Below are 20187 nucleotides of genomic sequence, written 5' to 3' on the forward strand. Positions count from 1 at the left end.
ATTTTATTATTTTAATATTATTATTTCCCTTGTCCCCGTATCCCCGTGTCCGTCATTTTTAAAATGGTGTATCCCCGTACCCGTACTGTTTCCGTGTCCGTTTTGGTGCAACCTAGGTTACCATTTGCCCCAATGTTGTTGAAGTCACTTATGTATCGTAAGATAGGTTCCAATAATTGGATATTGATCATACCCGGCTCTAGCATGCACATACCACATATATACGTACGTAAGTCAGGTTCTGCTTTACCAGTCTGGCTCGGTTTCGTTCTAAGCATGACTAGTCCGATATTGAATCTTGAATTATACAATGGGTTTTTCATCCGATCTAGTTTTAGACTCGTGAACAGTGCTAGTGAACACGAAGATGTAAAACATATTTTGTCATTTGTGAACCATATGTGTTTTGACCCCTAATCCCATCTTAATTGGGTTATATCGTCCAATACCCATGTCTAAACATTAAGAAATTTAAGCTTGAATTATGGCAAATTGTTAGGGAAAAAGGATGGCATGATCATGGCGGGCCAAACGGATCATGTCTCAATTGCTTGTATAGCAATTTTAAAGTTGGCGCACTTTTATCTTTCTTAATTGTGTAGACCGCCAAGTAAAGATGGCTGTGGGCCGGGCCGGCCCGAAGCCCGACCCGACTCGGCACGAAAAAAGCACGGCCCGGCACGAGCACGCAAAAAGCACGGCCCAACATGGGCACGAAGTCGTGGGCCGGGCCTGGGCCTTAATTTTTAGGAAAAAGCACGACAAAGCACGGCACGACTCGACCCGGCACGACAAAGCACGTTAAATTTAGTCAAATTAGCCTTAGGCACGGCGGCCCGGCACGAAAGCACGTGGGCTTGGGCCGGGCCTGGGCCTTATTTTTAATTTCTCGGCCCGGTACGGCACGGCACGAAACAACGTGGGCCCGGCACGGTTAGGCTCACGGCCCGTGGGCTCGGCACGAAGCACGGCCCGGCCCACAACCATCTTTACCGCCAAGGCGCCAAGTGCAAAATTTTATTACTGGAGAGACAATGCGCCTTAGAGTCATCGACGGGAAGAAATCAAACTAAGCTAGACTATTAATGAGATCTTGGTCTAGTACGTGGTTATATATGGTTAAGGCTAAAGTTAAGGTTAAGGTTAAGGCTAAAGTTAAGGTTAAGGTTTGTTTACGATCCTTATGTATTTTACCTAAGGGAAATCAACTAAAATGTAATCTTACTTCTTTTTGTTGGTTTTGATCAGAAGGACAAGTTTTACTGTGTTGAAAAGAGTTTTGATGCAAGACTTTAGTGGGTCTTTTGTAATAATGTAGCAATGTTTTGCACGCATAAGGTGTATAATAAATTTATTATATACTTTTTAACTAGTTTTTTTTTATCTTTTAATGTGTTAGTTAACTTTTTTGTATTATAAAAAAAAGTTGATGGATAAAATTTAACTAGTATCAGCATAATTTTTAACTAGTTTTTTTTTATCTTTTAATGTGTTAGTTAACTTTTTTGTATTATAAAAAAAAGTTGATGGATAAAATTTAATTTGTTAGAAATTAAACGCAACTTAATTAAACCAACGTGATAGAATATGTAATTATTTATTTAGTATATATAAGTATTATGTATAATTATACATAATACTAATATATACTAAATAAATAATTACATATTCTATCACGACGAGTACTCGTATCGAAGATCTGAGTCAACATCAGAGTATTAGTCATATACCAAAGTACTATAATATGAAGTTGCTGCCAACTAGGGATGACAATGGATTGGATCTGGACCGGGTCCGACAGGATCCAGACCCAGACCCGCTTTTTAAGAGGTGGATCCAGATCCGAGCCAGATCCGTTGGGTCTAAAAAAATCAGCTCCAAATCCAGTTCCACTGGGTCTATGTGTCTAGGGTTGGATCTGGGTCCTAAATGGGTCTAAGCGTATTTGTTTTCCAAAAACAATTGTCCCTCGTTTTTCTTATATTACGTCATTTTTTCGTCCATTTTTTTGTACGTAAACGTAACGTTGCTATATGTCAAAATGATTTTTCGTCCCAAGTGAGCATCAAAAACTCGGAGTGTACGAAGGTATGCTAAAACTCTATATTTAAATATCGTAAGGGGATTATTCTTGCGTGGACCTGGTCCACAAATAATATTAGTGTGGACCAAAAACCAATAGTTTTTTCTAGCACCATTTTTCCACTCATAGTGACCTTTATTGTTCATATAGTAACTATAATAAATTAAACACCAAAATTCTTAGATATAGTAACCATTTTTTGAAGTATAGTAACCCTATATTTTTAAAAGCAAATTGTGACTTAAAATCACATTATTCAAGCGAAATATGCATCAATGACACTAATTTGATATATATATTTTCATAGTAATCCTAATAAAATGCCAAAATAAATTAGGAACAAGTTGTTGATTTTATTTTAAGACATGATCCACAATAAATTTAGTGTGGACCAAATTCACTTAAGAATTTACCATCGTAAGGAGTACCAATATTTTATTTTAGAAACAAGGTCATTGGACTCATTCCTAATTCGCCATTTCGCCTCTCTAAACAATCGTCACTATTTCATAAGCGCAACGTCTAGGGTTTTAGGCCCTGCATTTAGGGAAATTCCATAAAATTCGATCAGTGACACAATTTAATAAAAAAAAAAACGTCGAAAAATTCTCTCCAAAATGTGGAGATTCAAGAGCGGAGATCAAGTAGAAGTATGCTGCAAAGACGAAGGATTCAATAACTCATTCTACCCAGCAACCATAATATCAGAAATCAACACCAATGAATACATAGTCCAATACAACACTCTATTGACGGCAGACGAACTACACCCTCATCGCGAGTTCCTTTCGGCAGTTGATCTTCGGCCGGTTCCGCCTGCTATCGCGATCACTAAGTTTGATCGCAAGGATGAGGTTGATGCTTACGCTAATGATGGCTGGTGGAGGGGAAAGATAACGAAGAAGTTGATTGGTAGAGGGAGAGCAACCAGGTATTACGTTACTTTTCAAGGTAATGGTGATGTTGAAGTTTCTAAATATTGGTCTAATGAGTTGAGGATTCATCAAGATTGGATTTCTGGCAATTGGTTTTCTTCCAAAAAGATTTTCCAATGATATTTACAAACCAATTTTTTTTTTTTTTTTTTAATTTCATTCACTCGTTGCACCAATTAATTTTGGCTAGGTTTTTGCTCCAAAACTAGTGTGGTAGAGATGATTCTAGTGTTTACTACGGAGTAGTATGTACTAGTCTTTTCCGATTTAGTACCCATTTTCCTTGTTTAAGTTACACGAGACTATGCAGATCGAAAATATGGTTTATACACCCGGATGCACAATGCTCACTGTGCGCCCTGTTTTACAAAGAACATATTGTTCATACCCAAAAAACATATAGCCAATTAACATATACTTCCTCCGTTTCAAAAAGATCTTTACACTTACTATTTGCACGGACTCCGGTGCAATGTTTGACCGTTATTATATCCAATTTTGTATGGAAAAAATTTATAAAAAATTAATATTCTCAAAATGAATAACGAGACCAATCTAACAAGATCTTACATGTAACATTTTGATGTATATAATAGTGGGAATTTACGGTCAAAGTTTTCATACTTTGGACACATTTTTCAAAGCGTAAAGAACTTTCTGAAACGGAGGTAGTAGTTCAAATCCATAGAACATATACTTTGAATAAATACTAGTACATGTACATTGAAATCGTTTTCAATGTTCATTAGATTTTCAATAAATGTTCAACAGGGTGCACAATGAGCACTGTGCACCCGGGTGTATAATCCAATTTGCGATGCAGATCGAAGTGATAATTAAATTTGAAAAAAAATGAGTGAAGTGTGTTTTTTATGATGAAAATGAATCTTTTTTATTTTATATCGTCCCAAAATATTATTACCTCCGTTTCAAAAAGATTTTACAGTTACTATTTGCACGGATTCCAATGCAATATTTAACTACTAATATACCCAATTTCGTATGTGAAAAAATAATCAAAATTTGATATTTTGTAAATACATCCTGAGACCAATCTAACAAGATCTTACATATAACGTTTTGAAGTATATATAATGATGAGAATTTACGGTCAAAGTTTTTATACTTTAAACACATTTTTCAAAGCGTAAAGAACTTTACGAAATGGAGGTAATATGTCATATTTCATCGACAACATAGGGATGATCACTCAACTTTTATCTATATGCGTACACTACGTTTAACAATACCCATAACGAAAATGTTTTGACACATAAGTGTAGTCTTGGAAGTCGAAACAATCTTTCGTTTCACATTAATTGCAATATTTCCAAGTTTAGAAAATGGATTTTCTTTCATGTAGACCACAGTCTAAAAGCTTTGGGTGGAGTTGTTAGCTATAAATCCATTGCATACACTATTTTGCAACTCCTAAGTAGATAATTTAGTTGCAGAACTTGTGACATAACAATTGCACGAGATATTTTCTATATTCCACGATGTTTTCCTAGAAGGAAACTATAATATCTCTAGAAATGTTTTGTAAACTAAAAATGATTTCCTTTGTCCACTTCTTAGTTTGAAGAATAAGCTAAACACAAATTCTTATTTATAATGGGTGTACAATAAATATTGTACACCGGAGTAAAAGTTGACTCAAAATGCTTAAAAGTTACATTTATATATGTAAAAGTTATCTAATTTTTAATGATAAATTTTTTCATTTGAATAAAAAAAATTTCTTCAAAATCACTAATAATGTATAAATTAATCATTTAACCCTTTAAAATGTTTATCTATCAACTTTTTAATTTTATAATATAAAAGTTACAGAAAAATAGGTTAAAGTTACAAAAAATTGCATAAAAGTTATCTTGGTGTACAATAAATTTTATTGTACACCTTGTGCGCACAAGACATTTTGTAAATTAAAATCTTAATTTCCATTGAGGAATATATGAGTGGATAATAACATATGAAAAAACATCTTCACACTTCCCATAGATATTTTGCCACCCTTTAATTTCAATCTCCACACAATTTATATATATATTTTTTTGAGTTTTGACCAACAATCAAAATTAACCAATATTCCTCATTTCCCACCCTTCTCAAACCATCCAATCCAACCCAAAAAAATGGCAATCCTAAATTACATGACAGTGAACTCCAGTGCAACACCAATGTCACAAGACCCACCAATATCATCATCACCAGCAGCGCCGCCGCGGTTGCCCACCAAAATCTTACTCCCAAACAAGAAGCCTGAAAAATGGTCAACTGGCGTTGCGCCGGGAGAATACGGCGGCCCACCCACCACCACCAAGCTCCGTAAGTATTGGGGTGGAGAGAAGGAAGACCCTATTACCTCCTCTGACTTGATTTGGAACAGAGATTTTATGCCTCGAATGGAAAAGCTTCTTCAAGATCAATCTCAAATTGATGCTTCCACACTGCCTCCTTCCCAGATTGAGGTAATTCACTTAATAATTAGAATTGCTAGTGTTGTTAATTGTGATGAATAATGTGATTTTGAATTACTCCCTCTGTTCCTAAATACGTGTCTACGTTGGATATGTACACGGTAATTAATAAAATTGAATGGTGTGTAATAGGGAATGATCGAGAATGTTTTTTTTAAGAAGGAAAAAGTAGATAATGTTTATTGAGTTGGTGATTGAAAAGTGGGAAAAGTGTAGAATGTGTAAAAAAAGGAAATAATGATGTATAGAAAAGTGGGAAAAGTGTATAGAAAAGTGGGAAAAGTGTATGTCAAAAAATGAAAGACACATAAAAGGGAACTCCATAAATGAGAACTGGACACGTATTTAGGAACAGTAATAATTTATTTGATTAGTACTGTGTTTGGGTAAATTAAGCTTTTGCGGTTAGGATTTTGGGGATTTGGGATAAGGTTGGGGTTATGGGGTGCTCGCTTTCCAAAATGGGTGATGTTGTCGTAAGTTATACGCATTAAATTGATGTTGAGGACGATGGTCGGTAAGTGAAATGGAGTATGACCATAAACGCGGTCATAGTTTCACGATCTTTTTAGTCCGTAACTAGTGGACAATGGAATACGGAACACACCATTTACAATAAGTAGATAAATTGAGGTTGACATGAGCAGTTGAGGGTCTCTTACTCCTTAATCAAGGTTTCGGTTTCAAGCCTTGGTAAAAAATCTCGACTGGGGAATGCTGCCTATCGAGGTATCCATGTAAACTCTCGCGGGAGATTAGTCTACTCGTCCAAGGCGGTGAGAACTCCTCGTAGTTGAACAAAAAAACAATTAGTAGATAGCACGAGACACACCGAGACACGTTAGTGTGTGTTTCAATCTTCAGATACAATTGGAACCACTTTGTTATAGGAAAGCACATCAAACCGGACAAAATAAGTACAGTTAGTCATAAATAAGATATAGTGACTTGTGGGATGATAAAATAAAACCCGTGATTAAGGAATCGGGCTATAGGCCGAGTCTAACAAATCTTAGCCACACCTGCCCGAGTCTAACAAATCTTAGCCACACCTGCCTGTGATGGTGGCCGGCGATAATAGTGGCCGGCGGTGGTCAGATTTGTGGTGGAAAGGTAAAAGGTAAAGAAGGTAAATGAGGAAGGTAAATGTTGAAATGAGAGAGGTAATATAGGAGAGTATATGGGTAAGTAAATGAGGTGATTTGGCTAATATAGGGTGGTAAATATTAAGCCCCTTAATTAATTAATTAATTGGCAGAAAACGGACATTAGAAATTAATGGAGCCATCATTATCCCAATCAAAATCGGAGCGTCTGTATACGAGCCGTTTACCATCCAACAGCCCACATTCAAATAGGAGCGGACTTATAACGTTTGAATCTCTATCTCTCCAACGGTCATAAATATAAATCTCTGCGCAAATCCTATCTTCGTCTTCAAGATTTCTCTCCACTTCCTCCTCTCTAAAACTCCATTTCATCACAGCACACAATTTCAAGAATCACATCTAATTCACATCTCTCTTTCCTTCTCTCTCTTATCTTCTCTTTGTAAATTTCCGAATCCGAAAGCGAAAATGAGTGTTTTACAGCAATACCCAGAAACAATGAACTCAAAGGATCTCCAAATATGGAATAATGCAGCATTTGATAATGGGGAATCAGAAAATTCTACAAATGTTAAGTTTTCTTGGTCTGGTATGAATCAATTATCATCAGTGAATCTTTCTCAATCTATAGGATCCGATTCAACAAAAGAGAATCGGACCCCTTCAATGGCGGAATCCCCTGTTTCTCTGAAGTCGTTGTCATCTATGAAGCCTCTTCAAGATAACACGGTAATTGGGAATGCCCAGAAAAACCCCATTTGTAAGATGGGTGTTTTGGAGAAGGGAAATCTTCTTGAGGAAAGGGAAATCGATATAGATGTCGAGATTGAAGAGATTGAGAAGGAGATAAATCGTTTGTCGTCGAGGTTAGAATCGCTTCGACTTGAAAAGGCAAAGAGAAATGCGAAAATAATGGAGAAAAGAGGCAGAATTGTAGCGGCTAAGTTCATGGAACCGCCAAAGCAGAGTACCAGAATCTCTAATGAATTGAATAAGATTGAAGAATCAATGAGTTTGAGTGCAAAATTGAAGACACCCAGAAGGGGATTAAGTATGGGACCGGCAGAGATAATGAGAAGTGTGAGAAGGGGCATAAGTCTTGGCCCGGCAGAGATTTACTCGGCAACGAAATTAAAGCAATTGGGTAAGCAAGACATCACTACGCCTGTTCAGCAGAGCGCAAACAGGCGAAAATCATGTTATTGGAAGCTACATGATGTTGATGAGTTAAGAGTAACTAAAGAGAGAGGAAAAAGCATGAGCCTTAGTCCAAAAGGTCGATCGAAAACCGCTCTGAAAGCACAAGTGCCGAAACCAGCTGCAACTACCATTGGGTCTAAGAAGACAGCAAAGAAAGAAGATACTGTTATTTCTACAATTCAACCCAAGAAGCTTTTTGCTAAAGATGGTGAGAAATCGGCTCCGGCTAAGAAGCCAGTGAAGAGTGGTAGAGTGGTTCCTAGTAGGTATAACCAGTTGTCAAATGGAGGAAATTCAGCGCTGAAAGAACTTAGAAAGAGGTCATTGTCTGAAAATGAGGAGGATTTTAAGAGGTCTGATAAGAAAAGGGTTTCTTTAACTGATAAACCTCAAGGAGGAGAGCAATTAGCAACTGTTGAAAGTAAGGTGAAAAGGCGGTGGGAAATTCCAGGTGAAGTGGTAATTCAAAAAAGTGTTGATCATAATAAGACTCCTTCATCCGTGACTACAGTGCTTGATTTTGTTCCGAAATTAAAGAATTTGCGTTGCCAAAATGTGAGTCCTAGAGATTCAGGCCCAGCAAAAAGGGTAGCTGAATTAGTTGGGAGGAAATCCTTCTTCAGTGTTGCGGATGTGGTTGCTGAGGAAGTTGAGGAATCTGTTTGTCAGGCATTGAGTTTTGCAGAAGAACAAGTCATGGAAGAGTATCCGAAAATCAAGATTCTTCGACACATTGATCAGAGTCCTCGGGATTCAGGTGCCGCGAAAAGAGTTTCTCAGTTAGTTGGAAGGAAGTCATTCTTCCATCAGGATGAAGATGAGATGCCTGTGTTTAGTTTCGAAGAGGATGATGATGAAGAACATTGAATCACAGAGAACTAGAGATGGGGTTTTCCCTTTCTAATCACTTTCTTTGAATTTAATGTCTATGTTGATATATAAGCTTGAAATGATATGCCTACCTCTACTGAATTTTACTTGTCTACTTTATAATATAGTTTGCCTTCTTTTGGGTTATAAGATATTAGAATGATATGAATAGTATTGTGTGATTTTTGGTCTAATAAACGGTTTCTGTTAGTGAAGTGAGCCGATAAACTGTTGGTTTACGTCACTTGGTTAATTGATTGGTTCAAATTCTCTACATTTTTCGCTATGATGTACTCATTATTTACTATTTAGGCTCTTAATCTTTTGTTACTCGCTTTTATAATCTGATTAATCCAGCATTGCCATGGAAAGCAGAAAATGCATCTACTGATTTAGTTTGTTATTTAAACAACGAACTCGAAATCATCCATCTGCTTCCCTCCACTTCTTCCCATTCACTGCTGTGCTCAACTACCCAAAAAATAAGATGAATGCTTCATTTTTAGCAAAATGTAATTCTATTGTTGAGTTATATATGACTGAAACAATTACACAACTGTTGATTCCTGTGTGAACAGGAGTCCTCTGGATTTTTAAGCCTGAATAGAGTCATGAGTCTTGACAGGTATGCTATGGCAAGTCTTCAATTTATATTTTAATACCGTTTTACCCTGTTGACGGGTTGGAATACTGACTTGTGGTGAACGTTTCACAGTTTAGAAGTTGATCTCAGCGCTTCTCTTAAAGCAATTCCAAAGCCAGCACTAGAACAGCCAAAAACAACAACCAAAGTATGATGTTTGATATTGTCAATTACTGTTTATTTTCTTAAAATCACTGTTTAGTTACATGATCCCATCTCCAGAATATGCAATCTCCTACGCAAAGATGGAAGCTTGCTCCGACTAGACGAGAGCAGGAGAAATGGGATAAAGCAACTAAGGCTGCTACTGGAGGCACTGTAAGTCCTCCACTTAGTCTTGACCTATTGTTCTGTATAAATTGTTCAGCCAACATAATGAATCCAGGAAGTTTGATATGATTATCATTGTAGGATGTGATGCTTCGCGAATCAAGGAAGACTCAGGGGGATCCAGAAGTTTTAGCCGCCCAAGCAAGAGAACAGTATTATAAGGTCGAGTGGTAACAGCTTAGACTGTCCAACCAGTTAATTTTTCTTTGCTTTCATACTTCTGATGACATAATAATGCCTTACTGAAGCTATTCGCTTCTGCAGCTAAAGAACAAATTGCAACAGCTAACAGTTGGAATAGGTGGCGTTGGATTAGTTTCAGCTTATGTTTCTTACACTCCAGAAATCGCAATAAGGTAAAGCGCCATTGAGCTATTAACTCCATCCCATCTCCTGGAAGGTGGTGATCGGCTGATCGCTGGCTGACTGTGGGGCATAAGATAATAGACTCTGATTTTTTTTCTTTTTCTTTTTCTATTCTTTTAAGGATGCTACTGAAAAATACCGTCCAAGATTTGTAATGTTAATCCACAATAGTTTTAGATACCTTCTCTTGCATTTCCAATAGTGACACATGTGATACAAGTAGGTGCATGGATAAGCAGAACATAGATTTGATCAGTGATGAATATAATTGTTTTAAAAAAAAAAAAAGTAATACTGCTGAGATTTGGTTGTCAGTTTTATTAGAAATTTCCTGAGTAAATAGGGGTTAAAAAACGTTCAAGAACACCCTTAGATACAACTACAGTAATTAATATACAAGATGCTTAAACTCTTTTTGGCTAATGCAGTTCCCTTAATAACTTTCAGTTTTGGTGTTGGGTTCCTTGGATCATTGGCCTACATAAGGATGCTTAGCAACAGTGTGGACTCCATGGCCTCTTCAGGATCTAGGAGTATGATTAAGTATGTGCCACTTTTCTTTTTCAGCTAGCCAGCTTTTATTTTGCCTCTGCATGATTTTCTGTATGAACTTTAAATGTTCCACTTGAGGCTATCATTCACCTCTTAAACTGGAAAATACAGCCATAAATTGCACATTATTATTGTGAATTCTGCTGAAACTATCCTACTGATGCAAAATCTGTTTAATGTTTAGTCTGTATCTGTTTATCGTGCAAATTATCTTCGTTGTGTTCTCATCTACATACATAATACGGGTTTGCAGGGCAGCAGTTGGACAGCCTAGGCTATTGGTACCAGTTGTGTTGGTCATGATCTTTAATCGTTGGAATGGGTAAGTATTACTATGTACATGCTTGTGATGTTGATAATAATAATAATGTTTTGATAATGTTTTCCCAATTGGGTTGTTGCAGGATCGCGGTCCCTGAATATGGACTTATGCACCTGGATTTAATACCAATGCTAGTAGGGTTCTTCACCTACAAAATTGCTACTTTTTTCCAAGCCATTGAGGAAGCTGTGAAAATAGTAGAGAATAAGCCAAATAACTCAGAGACTTGACAGTGCACTTGCTTTGCAACATTAATTTTGAGGTTATTCAACCTTCACACTCTTTCTGATTTGCAAATTATAGCTTTGCCTTATTCGAGCATCGTTTTACAGTTGTCGCAATCTTACGTGTCGCAGTTTAATTGACATATTTAGGCGCCACGTATATTATGCGTCAATTCAATATTTTTACTACCAATTTAATATTTTTACTATGAAAATATGTAAATAAGATTATCGATATAAAAAAAGAAACAAATTAGAATATTACGATTTTCCTACCTTTTTTGTAACATGTATAATATGTTATATAAGTTAAATATTTTAGTTTCCAAAATAAATCATGACACATAAGCATGCCATGTCATCATTGTGACACATCTTAAAGGTCGCAACATGCGACCTTTATCATTTTCGTTACCATAAAGGCTAATGTGAATTGGTTTTGCCAGCAAGTCTTAATTTAACGAGTTGCAGTTTCTTTATTGGCTTTCAGATTAAACAGTGGCTTGAAGGGGAATACTCATTAAACAGGAATCATCCACAAACATGCAATCACAAGTATATGAAATTCAAAGATAATCGAGCTTGTGCTGCAGTTATGATGATTGAGTTATGTAATATAAGGATGAAGGGGGAACTAAGCTCTGTCATTACAAACAGAGCATCACTTTGATGTAATATACTACAATAAACTTTGGGTTATTTTTTTGTTTATTATTAATCTAAGTTGTTGAAAATGATATCCTTTTGTTACCTGTGATTTGGTATTATCCTTTTGTTACCTGTGATTTGGTATTAGATTGACAAGAGAAAGATGATGGAAAATCTAAGGGATGAAATGTTTTTTACAATGGCTGGAGGAACAAGCGGGCTATCAGTCATGTATTTTGCAGTTATTTTCTGCTACGTCAACACTGTGTAGAATTGAAGATTCAGTTAATCAGTTGTTTAAACTTTAAAGTGTTACAGTCAGTTTCCTGTTTGGGTTTATTTTTCAAGAATAAATAATCCCTCCGTCCCAGATTAGTTGTTATACTTACCTTTGCACAAAGTTTTAGGTGATAAGTGGTTGTTTGGTTATCAATTGTTATTTTATTGAAAAAATAGATGTGATGGAAGTTAGTGGGGTACTTTTTTAATTGAATGAGTGAGGGTGTGGAGACAAATAAAAATTTAGTGGGGAGAGAGAGACAATATAATAATTGTGGGGTCATTCCTAATTTAGAAGTGTAACAACTAATCTGGGACGGACGAAAAAGAAAAGTGTAACAACTAATCTGGGCACAGAGGAAGTATGTTTCTTGTATTTGATACTTTAAAGGTTTGGCCTCGGGTTTGTAGGTTTGAGGTACATGTTTTAAAATTGAAAACTTAAAACACAAAAATAAAATGGTTTCCAAAATAACAAACATATATATTCATTATAAATAAAAAAAAACAGTTTTGCAAGTCATCGTTAAACAAAACAAAGGAAAAGAGTTTCATTAAGCAAAAAGTGTTGTTTAGTACAAAAGCAAAAGATCTATCCCAAATCCCAATGATGGCCAGTAATAGGATCACTGGAAAACCAGATGATAAATAAAATATATGGTCTGAGTGAGTTAACCAGTGTTCTGCATACCAGCAGCAATACCCTTCATAGTCAGGATAATTGTGTCCTCAAGACCAGGAGGATACTCACTGGTAGGATTAAGCTTGACGAGCTCGGAAGCTGGATTCTTTGACTCCATTATTATGTCCTTTGATAAGTGTGGCCTCTCGGTTACATGGAAGCTTGGATCACGAATCCGCTTCAAGGTATATGCTTGGCAGACATTTAATGCTGTAATGTAAGGATCACGAAGTCGGAGTCTCTGTTTCAAGTAAGGATCTGCATCCAGCAGGTCCCTATGCCCAGCTACCTGTTTTACAAAAACGCGACCATTTTCAGAAAGAACAACATATATAATACGAAGTATATGATATTATGATTCATGACATGTGAATAATTACCTCTAAGAGAAGGTGCTGAGTTTCTTCATAAATTTCCCTCAAGCGTTTCCCAAAGGACTTCAATTCCTCTGACACCAGAAGGTCGTCGTACAAAGCAGCAATTCCAGGGTCCCCCTTTGCGAAAACCATTTCAAGCAAGTCAATAGTCACCCTAAAGAAAGGCCATTCATTGTACATCTCTTTAAGCATCTTTAGATTCCTTATGTCTTTCCCAAGGACATGTTTAAAAGCTGATCCAAATCCAAGCCACACCGGTAGGTGGAATCTCGTTTGTGTCCATGCAAATATCCAAGGAATTGCACGCAGAGATTCAATTCCACCGCTTGGCTTTCTCTTTGCAGGACGGCTTCCAATATTCATGCGTCCATACTCCAACTCCGGTGTCGCCTGCAGATTATATATATATGAAGATTCAGTGGCAGTCCTTTCTTTTCTTTCCCTTCTTTTTTATTTAATTAAAGAAAATGAAAAAAATGACTCCAGAGGTTCTGGATTCTGAAAACATGAATTTTACTTGACATATTTCGTACTCCAATAAACCCAAATTATCATTGTATTATTTTTGTCTATGAAAAAATCATAAAAATAGAAAGAAGTAAATGACAAAGAAATGGACTTATTGTGAAGTGTAGGAAAAGCATAATAACAAAAGCACAAAGTTCTGTAGAAGTGAACTTACAAGGCGGAAGTATTCGACAAAGCGAGGCTCGTGAAAAACAACAGAGCGGTATTCCTTGGTGGCAACAACAGCCATCTCGTCCAAAAGTGCACGCCATTCTGGCTTAGGAGAGATTGGGGGATGCATTCCATGCTCAAGTGTAGCAGCTGTGTACCGTTGCAATGTCCTAAAACATAAATGCTCCTCTCCAAATGATTGTTCAATTACCTCACCTTGTACAGTAACACGAAGTGATCCATGAATAGTATCAGGTGGCTGAGATAATATGGCAAGATGAGTAGGACCCCCTCCTCTTCCTACAGTTCCTCCTCGCCCATGAAACATGGTAAGTTTCACACCAAATTCCTTGGCTACTTTTATCAGCTCTTCCTGAACTTTGTACAACTGCCACGCAGCTGAGAGACGACCAGCATCCTTACCGGAGTCAGAGTATCCAATCATGACTTCTTGCTTCCCATCAATCCTATTTTTGTACCAATCTATGGAGAAGAGGCGAGTCAGGGCAGCAGGAGCAGCCTCCAGATCAGCAAGTTTCTCAAACAAAGGGACAACCCTTAAAGGATTCTTAATATGGCATTCACGTTGCAAAAGTTCAACAGCAAGCACATCAGATGGTGCAGTAGCCATGGAGATGATGTATGCACCAAAGCTATCTGATGGAAGTTCTGAGATTACACGAAAAGTGTCCAAAACATCAGCAATTTCTTCAGTTTTGGGGAGATCAGAGCCAAACAAAGGACGTTTTCCACTAAGTTCAGATAAAAGCCACTCCTGTCGCTTCTCCTCTGACCATTCACGGTAGGATCCGACGTCTAGGTGCCTAGTAATGGCATCCATAACATCAGTGTGCCTATCTGATTCTTGCCTAATATCAAGCTTTACAAGAGCAAGCCCAAAAGTCGAAACTTGTCGCATAAAATCAAGAAGACTTCCATCGGCAACAGGCCGATCACCACAAGCACAGAGCGATCTGTAGCATAGCTCAAGAGGCTCCAGAAACTATGAAAATAAACAACAAAACTGAGATCGGTGAACTAAACTGATATCAATTTTATCAAATAAGGACATACACACCAGCTTCATTCTGATAAGACTACCAAGAAAACAAGACCAATCAGTAACATAGTTCAAGATCCTAAACACTTGAAGTAGAAAAGAAGCGTAAACAGGCTAAAGATCAATGATCAATTACAGTAGTACAATTCCTCACAAATTCAGAAGTGATACAGGAGAAGGGGTAGAAATTCTAGGAACACGGTGAAAAGCCAACCTGATCAACATGGGTGAAGGTCAATTCCTCAGGGACGTCAGAGGTCTCATTTGACAATAACTGACGAGCATGTTCACGTGTGTTATAGAGCTTATCCCTCACATCAGCAAGAATAACACGGTATGGCTCATTTGGAGGAATTCGTTTCCAGAATTCTGTAAAAAGTTATTGTAAATGTAATAACATCAATAACTAATCTCACACCTATCACTTTTTGCTCAAGTTCAAAGGCAGAATATCTGGTGTGAGGATAAAGGGAATTGTAAACATCTGCTTCAACAGTGAGAAACCAAGCATCTGGCTAATCTTTTCTCTGCATTACCCATCTCACTTCAACTAAATAATTTTTTTGGACATATGAAGGGCAGAATAAGGCATACCAATATAGTGTTTGGCATCCGTCTTCGAATGTTTATGAATTTCGTGCGCTCGAGCTTGAAGTTCATCATTGCATCTCCACATGGAGAGCTGTTGGGAAAAGAAATATCCGAAAAGTCAGTTACATAGTAAGGTCTCAGATTAAAACGTAGCAAAAGAATTCTTTAGTACCTCAAACATGAGGTCTTCTATCTGAGAGAAATACATATTAGTAGCCATCATTCTAGCCAACAAGCACACATCTCTAGTAACTTCTGGGGTTACTCTTGGATTTCCTGTAGTCAGGACGTAAAGTCACATTAAATGATGTTATGTGAAAAGCATGATCCTAAGAACTAACTACTCAGCATTGTCTGTTCCAAAGGCTCATACATACACAAAATCTTGAAGAACGATAACATGTGAAAGAGAAGCTCAAAATTATTCTACTACCAAAAGAAGAAAATTCAAGGCATGGCTAAACACTTCAAGACAAAGACTGTAACTCTACGAAATGATTACAGTGACAGGCGGGCAGCTAAGGTATTCTCTAAGTTCCATTTTAGAAATACCAAATAGCACCAGTACAATTATAATTACCCATAAAGAGAGATCATACCATCTCGATCACCACCCATCCAAGAAGAGAACTGAATGAGGGGGGCATTATAGGGAACACGTTCATTAATTCCTATGTTCTTCAATGCTGTATCCACACGTCTTAGAAATTTTGGAACACCTTTCCAAATTGTCTCGTGGAAGTAGCTCATTCCTGCCCTCATCTCATCCTGTGGAGTTGGCTGTGTCCTCCTGATTTCATCTGTGCGGAATCCAGCTTGTATCTAGGTTAAAGGAATGTACAATCAGAAGCCCATAAGATCCACTCAAAGACAAATCAAGATTTTAATAATTTAAGCTTTTACTTAAACCCTTGAATGCATGGTTTTAAGGAGGATCTTTAGTTGCAGAGTGCAGACAATGCAAAAAGAAGTTGTAGCAACACTTCCGAACTACATAGTTCAAATTACATACCTCTCTTTGGAGAGCTTCATCAAGTTCCTGCTTATCATCAGGGGTAATATCTTTGGCATACAACTGTGTCAGACAATCTCTTATCCTGTAGAAAAAATGGGTGCCGGATAATTTTAAAAAGACACAACAAAGAAAAATAATATATACTGTAGAAGTAATAAGACCAAGTGAAAAGGGCTTCAGCAGGAAACATAGATAGGAAACACTATCATGAATTAGCAATTGTATAGTCTTACTAAGTTTATTTAAAAGCTACTAAAAAGAGAGATAATTTTGAGTCGTTGAAATATGATGAAATAGGGAAGAACTTGCTGGTCATATAGACAAGATTTCCTCTGTTATTTCGAATTTCTAAATCTCTTAAACAGGAGATGTGATCCTCATGAGAGTTTCCCAGTATCAAAGAAATGTTATACCGCACTTCAACCAAGTATGAAGTGGTTTATAAACAGCACCGCCACAATCACCATACCCAACCAGAACAAGAAAGAATGCACAATTACTAGTCTACCACACATCTGACAATTCATATATCAAGCAAAGCACAGTGCAGTTTGGGAACAGACCTGCCATGTTTCTGAAGCAAAGACCTGCGGACAGATTGGGTAGGATGAGCCGTAAGCACCAAGTCCACTGTCTGGTTTTTCAATGTATCAAAAACTTCTTCAGGGGAATACTTCATATCCACCACCAGCCTCCTTAGCGTTTCTTCAATATCTGATTCAGTAATTGCAGAACTTTCATCTGCTAAATCCCCTTTCTTCAGTTTTTTTATTCTCCTACGGTAAGCAATCTGAACTTCCTCAGCTAGGTTGGCCAGATTAAGCATGTGTGAAAAAGATTTTGTGACCACAATAGAATCTCCAGCATCCAAACTGGTTATCAAGTTTCCCAGGTCCTCCAACTTCTTAGTATCGCGGGTCCTTTCATATTCAGCAGCATGCTCATACAGTTCTTGAACCTGATCCATACACACCAAACAAATTTATTAATCTTACAGAATGATCCTGAAAAACTAAGCCCTATTATTGTAAAAAGTAAAAAGTAAAAAAAACAGGTTAATCGCTGATGCCGTATCTCCACGATCACAAGATAATTTCAATGATTCATTAACGAATGTTTATACACAATATGTTTCTTTCAAGGGGAAAGGAGGGGCACAGAAATAAGTAGCCATGCACCTAGCACCTAGGTCATGATGCACCATGAATATCCCAAAGTATAAAACTGCAATGTAATGCGGAGTATTGCTTTATACTCTTCGTTATCCTCGAAACCAGAACAATGTTAAACATCAAAGTTACAAACCAAACACATTATCAAATTACATTTTAATGTATAGAACTATAGACTAAAATTTACAAAGTACTCCGTAATACTTTCTGAAGTTTTTAAATAAAATAAATGTAAATATTTTCAATGACGATCTCCTACGACGATTCATGTTAGCCGACCCCAAATCATTTTGGGACTAAGGCTTTGTTGTTGTTGTAAAGTAGCTTAAACTTTTCACTTGATCCCCCTAAAATTCCCTCAAAAAATCTGTCCCCCCTAAGATAACATTTTACTCTCCCATTAATCCATGATTTTAAACTATAAAGACCAGTTCCGAGTCTATTCATGAACATAAAATGGTTCTGCCTATATGATTAAGCAGAAATATTTTTAAGCAGAACAATGTACACATCAATATCATGGCACTTTGACAGTTTTGGCACAACCTACATATGAAATGAATAGATTACCGGAAAAAATGCAGCAAATTTTGAAAAAACTGAGTGCAATTTGACAAACTAAAAGGCCAAATTCCAAAACAACAAATAAAAAAACCCATCAATATTCAATCCCCTAAAAACCATGGCATACCCTGAATATGAATAAAACAACTACTCAATACAATGCCGCAAAATCTAATAAAAAAATGACAATTTCACAAACCAATAACCCAAAATCTTAACCACAATATAATCAAACACACAAATAATTAGACAATAAAAGTATAAAACCAACAAATTTCCATCTGGGTATTCATCAAAACCCAATAATTAAACATTTAAACTACAATAACATAACTTAGCTTAAAAAGAGTAAAATTTAATAAATAAAAAAGAACGAAATAAAAGTTCATTTCTAAAAATAAAAAGTAGAATGTAATACCGTTTCTCTGATGTCTTCGCCATGTAAAGACTCTAGAATATCGAGGAAACGATCAAGCAACAAAGCATCATACTCAACAAGCTTATCATCTTCCGAAACTTTTCCAGGCGCAAGCAGTCTCAATTGCGCATCGATTGATGTCAATTTCTCCAACTTCACAGTAGCCATGATAATATTATTACTTTTTGGGTTTTTTCTACAAAGTGAATTGAAGAAGGGGAGTAGTGAAAAAGTGTTTTTATGATGATGAGAAAGAGAAGAGGGGTGAAGAGGAGAGAGAATTGCAGTGAAATAGGGATAGTGTGTAGACTGATTTTGATGGTAGTGGTGACCAGTTTTTATAAATTAGAAAAAGGAGATATTTTTTTTTGACGGGAGAAAAAGGTTGTCTTGCTAACAAACAAATTCATCACTGCCACTCACGTCTCACCTGGTTGCTCCGAATCCGGATTAGCCCTAAGGGTGAATTGAGTGGTACACAAAAAAAATTGTCTCACTTGATTGCCGGTAAGTGACTCGGTTTGTGTTAATCCGCGGGTTCTTGGGTTGACCCTAAAACTACCACGAAGTCCGCAACCACGTTATACGAAGTACTTTATTTGCTCACACTTCTTTAAAGGATTGCCGTCTTGGTGTATTTAGATTCTAGAGTGTGTTCTATCAATTGTATGTCCTTTAGAGGTCAAAATTCTTTTAAGATAAAACAAAAGTATTATGAATTTTTTGTGTTATTTATATTGTGATTTGATCTTGATTTTACAGTATGTTTTCTTAAGGGGATCAAATTTGTTTTTTTATATTCGCACGCATCGTGTGCATATAAGACTAGTAGAATAGACTAAAATTGTTAGGTTATGATACATATAAACGAATATAAATCATGCGGAAAAACCATAAACGCCAGGATTCCGCCTTAAGATTGACCAACTAGAATCGCCCTTAAGGTACTAAATTTATCCGGCTATTATGAGCAAGTGTATGGCTGAATTTTTGCTCAAATTCTTACCTTTGAATACTTCAAACTCGTTATAAATTATGAGCCTTGATCTCATATTTATAGGCCATGGAATAAGCAATCGAGTCCTACTAGGATACGAATTAATTAAATTAGAATCCTAGCAGAACTCTAAATTAATTAATTTATCTTTTTAGGATTAGGAAATTTAATCATCAAACGAATCCCATACGCTTTAGGTTTCGTATGTGAACACAAACTCTACACGAGCATGACCCGCAAGCGTGCAGGCCATGCCCGCCCACAGCCCACACGGCCACTCGGCCCACGCGAGCGCAGCATCATTGCTCGCAGCCCATTGCACGCAGCCACGGCCTGCTGGGCCTGGCCTTGCATTGGGCCTGGCGTGGCCTTGGCTGTTCGTGTGGCGCGCTGGCTTGCTGGACGCGGGCCTGGTTTCGTGCTGGGCCTTCGTTTAGCAAGTTCGTCCGATGCTAATTCGTACGATGCGCTTCCGATTAATTTCCCGATTCCGGAATTCATTTCCGATACGAACAATATTTAACATTTCCGATTCCGGAATTAATTTCCGTCTCGAACAAATATTTAATATTTCCGTTTCTGGAATTAT

General features: G+C 37.0%; 4 protein-coding genes across 5 annotated transcripts; 3 read left to right on the forward strand and 1 right to left on the reverse strand.

Annotated features, from left to right (window-relative positions):
* Positions 1-2700: 2700 nt before the first annotated feature.
* Positions 2701-3138, forward strand: LOC110782570 (protein AGENET DOMAIN (AGD)-CONTAINING P1). The gene has a single exon (XM_021986736.1). It carries the CDS (start codon positions 2701-2703, stop codon positions 3136-3138), a length of 438 nt encoding a protein of 145 aa, XP_021842428.1.
* Positions 3139-4919: 1781 nt separating this feature from the next.
* Positions 4920-11854, forward strand: LOC110782663 (protein CONSERVED ONLY IN THE GREEN LINEAGE 160, chloroplastic). 2 transcript variants are annotated; one of them, XM_021986858.2, is made up of 10 exons: positions 4920-5492; positions 9259-9305; positions 9396-9471; positions 9546-9641; positions 9735-9815; positions 9918-10009; positions 10467-10562; positions 10825-10893; positions 10976-11155; positions 11589-11854. In XM_021986858.2, the coding sequence occupies exons 1-9, from the start codon at positions 5157-5159 to the stop codon at positions 11121-11123; spliced, it is 1041 nt and encodes a 346-aa protein (XP_021842550.1). In that variant the 5' UTR covers positions 4920-5156; the 3' UTR covers positions 11124-11155; positions 11589-11854. The 2 variants fall into 2 exon arrangements, with proteins under 2 accessions (XP_021842550.1, XP_021842549.1); XM_021986857.2 differs by having other exon boundaries at positions 4942-5492; positions 11608-11854.
* On the forward strand, positions 5503-8954 carry LOC110782662 (uncharacterized). The gene has a single exon (XM_021986856.2). It carries the CDS (start codon positions 7079-7081, stop codon positions 8675-8677), a length of 1599 nt encoding a protein of 532 aa, XP_021842548.1. The 5' UTR covers positions 5503-7078; the 3' UTR covers positions 8678-8954.
* A 650-nt stretch (positions 11855-12504) lies between the features above and the next one.
* On the reverse strand, positions 12505-18922 carry LOC110782664 (phosphoenolpyruvate carboxylase 1). Its single transcript, XM_021986859.2, has 10 exons — positions 18602-18922; positions 17011-17405; positions 16445-16529; positions 16032-16254; positions 15605-15708; positions 15436-15523; positions 15056-15210; positions 13786-14784; positions 13107-13493; positions 12505-13015 (listed from the first exon to the last, which is right to left on the reverse strand). The coding sequence occupies exons 1-10, from the start codon at positions 18767-18769 to the stop codon at positions 12716-12718; spliced, it is 2904 nt and encodes a 967-aa protein (XP_021842551.1). The 5' UTR covers positions 18770-18922; the 3' UTR covers positions 12505-12715.
* Between the last annotated feature and the right edge of the window lie 1265 nt (positions 18923-20187).

This window comes from Spinacia oleracea, chromosome 4, assembly GCF_020520425.1.
Source record: "Spinacia oleracea cultivar Varoflay chromosome 4, BTI_SOV_V1, whole genome shotgun sequence".
NCBI classification, from domain to species: domain Eukaryota; kingdom Viridiplantae; phylum Streptophyta; class Magnoliopsida; order Caryophyllales; family Amaranthaceae; genus Spinacia; species Spinacia oleracea.